The 7,881-nt window shown below is 33.1% G+C and overlaps 1 protein-coding gene across 1 annotated transcript; it reads right to left on the reverse strand.

Annotated features, from left to right (window-relative positions):
- Positions 1 to 719: 719 nt before the first annotated feature.
- Positions 720 to 1,865, reverse strand: LOC127849633 (P2X purinoceptor 7-like). The gene is made up of 3 exons (XM_052382379.1): positions 1,693 to 1,865; positions 1,272 to 1,487; positions 720 to 873 (listed from the first exon to the last, which is right to left on the reverse strand). The coding sequence occupies exons 1-3, from the start codon at positions 1,863 to 1,865 to the stop codon at positions 720 to 722; spliced, it is 543 nt and encodes a 180-aa protein (XP_052238339.1).
- Positions 1,866 to 7,881: the final 6,016 nt, after the last annotated feature.

Genomic DNA, 7,881 nt, shown 5'->3' on the forward strand with positions numbered 1-7,881 from the left:
GCTATATTGGGAATAATCTGTATCTGTTCAAGAGGATCAGTGTAACTAGTACACATAATTTGTTAGACAGTGGGTGCCTGTATACATGTAGTATTATATAGTTTTTTTGAACACAAAAGAAACGGAAGTTAACCAATAAAAAACAGTTTGAAACGTTTATTGTCTTAAAGTCATTTTATTAACCATCAATATTTATCTGTAAAGTAACAATAAATAGATCTACGCAATCGGCAGAACGCTACAATATACCTAATGTATAAAGTAATGCGCAGTCCGCTTTAAATCAACCTATATCAGAAGCAACACTTTCTTGGCGAATCGTTCAGATAAATTAATATAATGCAAAACAATACTATGATTTGAATTTAAACGATATACCTACAGAATTTACTTGCTCCAGATGAGAATTAGTCCTGTTAAACTCAATTATGATGGGGTTACTCTTTTATTTTAAATTTAAACACATATTGACTACAAAAGTGTTATCATTGTTTTGTTTTATTTAACAGGACAACAGCCTATAATGTATTTGTTCTAGAATTGTGTTGGAGGTGTAATGAAGTTTCATGTTTCTTTTGTGTTGAATAATTACTGGATAAAGTGAACAAACAATAAAACCATGTCTTTTTTTGAGAAATAATTTATTAAAAACATGGCTTTAACAATTGTATTCTGTCAACTTTCAAACAAGATTTACGCTAGAAACTTAGCAAAAATCACTACTGAGGATATCGAAACGCGCTGTATTCCTCAGAAGGGAATTGTTCACGAATGGCGTTGACTGCACACGAAGGAATAACCCGTCTGAATTTCTTTCCCAGGAGCCCGTACACCCATCTGGTGAAACGTCTGTAGGCCAGGTACCGATACAGTCTGAAAGCATAATTAAGGAATAATGTATATATTTTCAGCTCTGACAGCAACACTGAGTAGTGATCGTGATGAGTTTTGATTCATGCCCTGAATTGCCAGAAAAATTGAGTCAATGGAAAACAGTTAACGCTACTTATACTGAATGAGAACAGGCTTTTTTAAGACTGGGAGGGGGCTCTAGCTGTCATAAATTGGGGGAAATTAATGTGTGAAAACCAAATCTGGGGATATTTTTTCACGCAATCTTACTCAGTACATGAATTGTAATCAATTTTATGTGGGGCTGTAGCCTTAAATGTGAAAATTTCTACAATGGAATATAAGAAATCCCTGAAGAAGTTCATTAGATAGGTCGTAAAAAAATAACAAATTTAAACATACAAATTCGTTTTACTCACTCATGAACTTGCTCCTCTCTGGGCCCATAGTCATGTATAAACTCATAGAATGAGGTCTCCAGCACATGTATGTTGAGGCAGTTCACCTGAAACCCCTCGTGAAGAGTGATCCAAGGCACACCTTCTGCCTCTGCTTTTCCATCTACAATGTTTGTTGACTGACAACATCGTCTTTCGTGAGCTGTGGGCATGTTAACACAACATTCACATTCACACCTTTAAACAAAATAAGATTTTTTTTTTATTATTTTTATTCAATAATTTCTTTTCCTAGATGCTGCCATTCGTAATTAAATTCGCAGCCGACCAGTATCGTTCGATCCCCTATATAGAATTACAAATAACATACTCGCTTGTTTTTGCATAAAATAAAATTGAACACAAATTTCATTCCTACATAAAAGCGTGAAACAAATCTTACCAGTCGTCAACATTGCCGATGTAGGAACCATCAGAATTGGCTTCCTCAAAGTTGCCCTCATCACTCTCGCTCGGGATATATGTTTCCTGGCTTTCTGCTCTTGGCTCGAACATATACGGTCTTATTTCATGCAGTTCATCTTCATAATGATCAGATTCGTCAGAAAAGTCCATAATTTAACATAAAAGTATTGATATAATAGCAATGCAGTGGATCGTCTCGGCATAAATAACGCGGTTAATATAGCGGATGTACATCTCTGACGTTACAGCAAGGGAGGTGAGTCAGTTAAAATTTTAGAAAACGGTGCGTTATTGGGAGCTTTACCTGGTGATTTATGGCATAAGGCGTAACACTAAATTATTGCAAATATTTTTATTCCGCAATTTAAACATTTGTCTTTGATATTATAAAGTTTTCAAAAGTGTTAAAATTGACCTTTAAAGCAATTATTTACCACCAAAGTATGCATACTTGATTGAAATGTTAATGTAAACCAACAGTTATAAAAAGAACACATTTATTAATGATGTGTAAAAATATTGAAAATCATTGGAAACATATGTTTTCTAAATATTTTTTCTTTAGGAGCTACTTTTAAAGTGTTAAGGCACGTCGTGTTATTATTCATCATAGTAAATCATCAAAAAGAATTCGAGACAATAAAATAAAACAAAAGTACAATATAATTCATCACATGCTCATAGATTCAACACTCAACATTTAAACATATTGAAATAAAACAATGGCTTACCTCTAAGAGTGGACTTTGGGTTTTGCTTAATCGAATAAACCTCGGTAATCATGACACATTGTCTTGAAGTCATTTATTAAACCCACCATACATGGGAGCCTTTCACTTTGGTACAAAACGTACTTTTAAAAACCATTTTTTCCCCGATTCTGTGCTAAACGTGCTATACCAATCGTATACTTAAATTTGTTCAAAAAAAGAATGTGTGCTTATACACGGAGACGGGATGTTTAGTATACAATATAAAAGAATCCTCATGACTATGTTTTATCATTTACGCGAAATATTGTCTTCTTGTTTGAAAATAATACCCTCGAATCTTGGTAAAATTTTCGCCAATTATACCAGGTAGGGTGGCTATTTTACAAAGGAAAGGTAAAAATGTTAAATTATTTACCAAATAAACAAGTTCGGTAACATTGTCTTCTTAATCGTTTCAATCATTATTTTATTCTAAATGATCAGAAATAAAGTAATACACGCAAAACAGGCATTGAAGTCAAGGTTGAATGTGTAGGCGTATCATATATATTTTATGGGACTATAAAATAATCAGGACAAAACGTGGGCAACTGTTAAAAAATGAAATTGTGTTTAAAACTTGATTGAAATAGGTCATGGCATTACAAATATTATTACGATTATTCGGCTTTATTCGTGTTGAAAATTTATTGTTTCCATTTTTTCATATAAGGAAACATCAATACTATCATTTTCAAGAATTAAGAATTTGGTGTATATTCAATAGAATATTAGATGCTGTTTAGCCTTTATAAATTAAACTATAATAAAACTGTTTCAATAGTCTTTATTTTCAATTTTGCAAATAGTCATGAGCTAAACGAAACCCGTTACTTGTATTGCTTATTTTAAGTCTCCCGTTTTTATACTAACCGCGACCGACAAATTATTTCTTGTTTATCATTTTTTCCGCCGACCCGACCCGAAGGTAATGCAGACTATCGGTAAAATATTTTCGAAAGTATCGTATTGTTGCACTTTGTTGTGCTATTAAAGTTTAAGTTTTCACTGTAACGAATTTGCTTTTCAATCATGTTATTTGAAAATGAGAAAAAATTCTCCTGACGTGTATCGAAAAATGACTTACATTTCAAAATGGATTTTCTCTGCGAGTATATGTAAGATACTCAGTTTTAATTCAGTTGAGTTTCTTAGACTAGAAGTACACGATCGTTTTTCTTCTAGAAATTTAAAACAATTACATGCACTACACTATGTATACAAAGAGTACTTAACAAAAACTTCTGATATAAAAATACCTTGATTGCATATGTTATTAAAATTCCAGAATCAAAATGACAAACTTCCGATTCATTGTCTTGAAATAGAATATATATCAGGTTATCCCAAGAAGAATGTAAGTGTTAACTTTATTTTTAAAAAGTATGTGAATCATAATGTCACGTCTTAATGTGTTGTTCACTATAAAACGAATTGCGTACAAAGTATAATTATATTATCAGGACATTCTGGCCTATCATAAGTAAACGAGGTCTTGCCAAAATATTCTAAATCTCAAAAACATTGCAAAATGTTTTGTAGAAACTTTCAAACGTAGGTCTGAGAATGTTAATCGTTAAGCTGCTTTATATTTCCATGATTACACACAAAACTGTACTTGAAAGGCATATATATTATTTTGTATTATGCAAGCGTTTCTTGATTGTCACATGCGTTCATCTGTAAAAAAAAAACGATATGTTCTATTATTCCATGTTTCGGTCATTGTTCGTTTGTTAATATTAATTTGGCAAAATGCAATATGCCGGATTTTCAATAAACTTTTATTAATTAAGTAATATTTAATCGTGTTTGAGTTTAGCATTTTAATAAACATTTGAGTTGCGGAGAAAGATATTCCCTAAAAATAAGCCTCTTTCAAGCGTATATATGGTAATACTATACTATACATGATATTCATGTTAACGCGTACAAATTTGTGTTCACAAGAACGTTAATTTCGCAGTTAGTTCATCATTTGTATTTAATAAATATATAAATGATCAAAAATAATTAGGCTCAATGCCATAACGTTAACCATCATCGTAATACAGTCCAAAGAAAATAAATAAACTATTGAAAGCGAAATCATTTATACAGTGAAATTCATTCAGTGAAAGTGTTCATCCAGTGATAAAGTTCGCTTCCTGAAGTGTGCACAGCTATGCGATAACAATAGTTGTTTTTAAAGATCATCAGTAATACTCAATCACGGAATCAAATCGAACAATGCAGACACAGTTTATGATTTAGATTTTAGCTGCAATCATAAGTGTCTATGACTTGAGAAAATCAATAATAATATTCCCACTTTAACGAACATAAGAAATCCCCGTGTGTTTCTATATCGCTATTTGTTCTGTCGCTTTAAAGATTAAAGCCTCAATTGCATTTGTATGTTTGCCAAATCACTTCATAAACAATTTATTATCAAATGCAGTCTATCTCTGGCTATAAACGGAGCGGTGCTCTTTACATTTGGAAAATTCACGTTTTACCTGCAATATCGATTACAGGTTATTCGTTAAGGACATTTCGTTTACTGTTTGTTGCGAATAACTATTTGCGTAAGATATGTTTATGGACCAGCAAACTGTCGTATAACTTTTTGATTGTTTTCAAGGTTTTAAAGAATCTTTAAGATGAGCTATGAAATAACTTAATTTACATGCTAAACTACGCCGTGGAGCCAAAACAAATTTCAAAGAAGACATAACCAACATGTTTTTTACATGCTTATGTTTTTAACTTAAAGTCGGACGGTACACCTAATGTGTTTAATTTCCTAAACGTGTGTGCACAGATAGATTGGCCACACAAAATGAACACATATTAATATAAACAGCTGTTTAAAACGGCTAAGCATTATCGCATTAAGTGTTTTACATATCAATAACCGAAACTAAACAAGCCTCGAGACTTAACAATGTTCATATGACATGTGAACGACGAGAAACTTTCAAGTAGTTATTTGTTACGAATAACATCAATATTTAACAATTGTAAGATGACTCAGTATAAAGAAAAATAAGTATGCATCAGGCAAAAACGGAATAATTGTTAAGGACTTACTAGTACACGAAACAAAATAATAATAGCTTGTGCGATTTTTTTACGTCGTGCATCAAAGGAAGTGCTCAACACTAAAGCTGACCGTCTACGTTGTATGATTATTTATAACACAATTACTGTATTTTCAAATAGAACATTAGCAAGGACCGAAGTAAAACATAGAAAAACTCATTTGTTCTAGAATCGAATTAGAAAGTTCAAATATGAAGATAAGTCTCTATTAAGAAATAAAGTGTATACTGAGGTTGCTTGTGATGTACATAAAACTGGTTAACAGTTTTCTAACATATAGCACTTATAAGAATTATATTATACATTATCTTGGTTCCTGAGCTACTAATTATATGTTAAATGTTGTCTATTATGCAATACCAGTGTGGTTATACCCGAGAAGACTTAATTGGCACTCTTATGCAACTTGATACATGGGAACAGTGGTCTAATGGTAGGACGCTGGCGTAGAGATCGAGAGGTCCCGCCGTAACCACTGGAAGCAAGAAATTTATCCCACATTTGCTCCTCTCCACCCAGGTGTATAAATGGGTACCTGTGAGGGAAATAAGCCAATGTGCCGTGGCTGCATACTGCGCCAAGATGTGAACGGACGACTTATGACCCAGTGATCGGGGAAAAATGAAAAGCGCCTCTGAACGCACATACTGTATAAAAAGGGCACAATATATGTGGTAATATAAATGTGGTAAAAAAAATATTAAGAAGAAGTGTAATTTTGGGAAATGAGTTGTGCTTTTTCGAATAAAGCAAGTGTCAAGTTGGTTAAATAGCTTAAAAACAAACACTTTTAAGTTATTTTACTCCCGTTATTGTCGTCATCATATTGCAGAAAACGCAAATCGGACCACGTATATCACATTCTCTTTGCGTAAAGTAATATAATAATATAACATTTATCGATAATTTACATGTTGACATATTTTGATAAGTGTTCACTTCATCATGACGGTTTGTGCACTAATTGTAGAGACTTACAGGAAAACGACCTTCAATCACTGCAGGTCCAGCTGCAAACGTTTGAATATCAAGCGGACCGCAGCTGTGAAAATAAATCATGCGATGTACGTTAGTCACTGTGTCACACTTTCTTTACCAGCACAAATACATATGGAAAGATAAACGCAGGTGTTACCGAAAACAGTCAGCAGAGAACTATTATTGGTCCCAACAATGATATGAACATTGTTAGTTACGCTCCTCCAAACAAATTTCATTGAAACAATTATAACCCACAATGGTTTGTACACACAATTATCTCCTCGGCGACCCGGGTTCAATGCCTTAATAAGCATGTGAGTTTGGTTGGTGGTCGCCATACCGAAAAGGTGGGTTTTCTTCCGGGTATTCCCCTCCCCCTTAACCACACACACAGCACATGAATACATCAAAACTGAAGATATTCTAGTAAAAATGTATAGCTAAAAATAGGAGCTATAATTCATATTCGTCCCAACTTTCGCCAGTCTAGAATGTTAAAAAGGTCGTGCTGGGACACAATCCGGATCCTTACATAATGCAGCCTCAGGCTCTGATGTAACTAGAAAATACACACAAGTCTGTTCGTTTTCTGATCTGGTGCTTTACTTGCTGACAACTCTCCAGATGTAATTCATTTTCACGATGAAAGCACATAACACATACAGCAATTTACACCGCACACTCTCGCACACAAATATAAACGCACACACACGCACGCGCACACACACACATTCACAAATGCGAGTTTCGCGAAATTACCACGTGGTCTTGGTCAAAGTTTCCCAATGTTTAGCAAGTTTCAAATAAATAAATACAATTATTTATTCTACACGAATACATCTCTTTACAGAGTTTTGTATCAGAAAAACTAGCTTGGACGCAACTATTACTCTTCCGACAAAAGTAGTCTACACTCAGGAAATTATTGTACGTACTTTTACCACAGTTGCCTCCCTTTATACTAATTTGTGCCAAATTTGTGTTGGTTCCCTGTTATATTATAAAGCAGTTTGTACATAGAAAGATTAATAAAGAAACAAGAAGCCACGTGAGCAATTTAACAGACAGACAGATATACAGACAGAATGTTTTATTGACGTAAACTTTACAGTTTTTGTCATTCACAGATAGTTAGTCATATATAAACATATACTTATGTCAACGTTAACATAATTGCATTTAGCTAAATATAATCTTGATCGCGTAAGGTTTATCACATACATAATAATACATTTTGACTGATTTTACACAAATAACAAAATATGCAATTATTATAAAGAGTTTTGTTCGACTAATAAATGATAAGTCAATTTTTTGAATATGTATAATAAATTCGACAAATACATCAT

The sequence above is a fragment of the Dreissena polymorpha genome, chromosome 11, assembly GCF_020536995.1.
Source record: "Dreissena polymorpha isolate Duluth1 chromosome 11, UMN_Dpol_1.0, whole genome shotgun sequence".
Taxonomy (NCBI): domain Eukaryota; kingdom Metazoa; phylum Mollusca; class Bivalvia; order Myida; family Dreissenidae; genus Dreissena; species Dreissena polymorpha.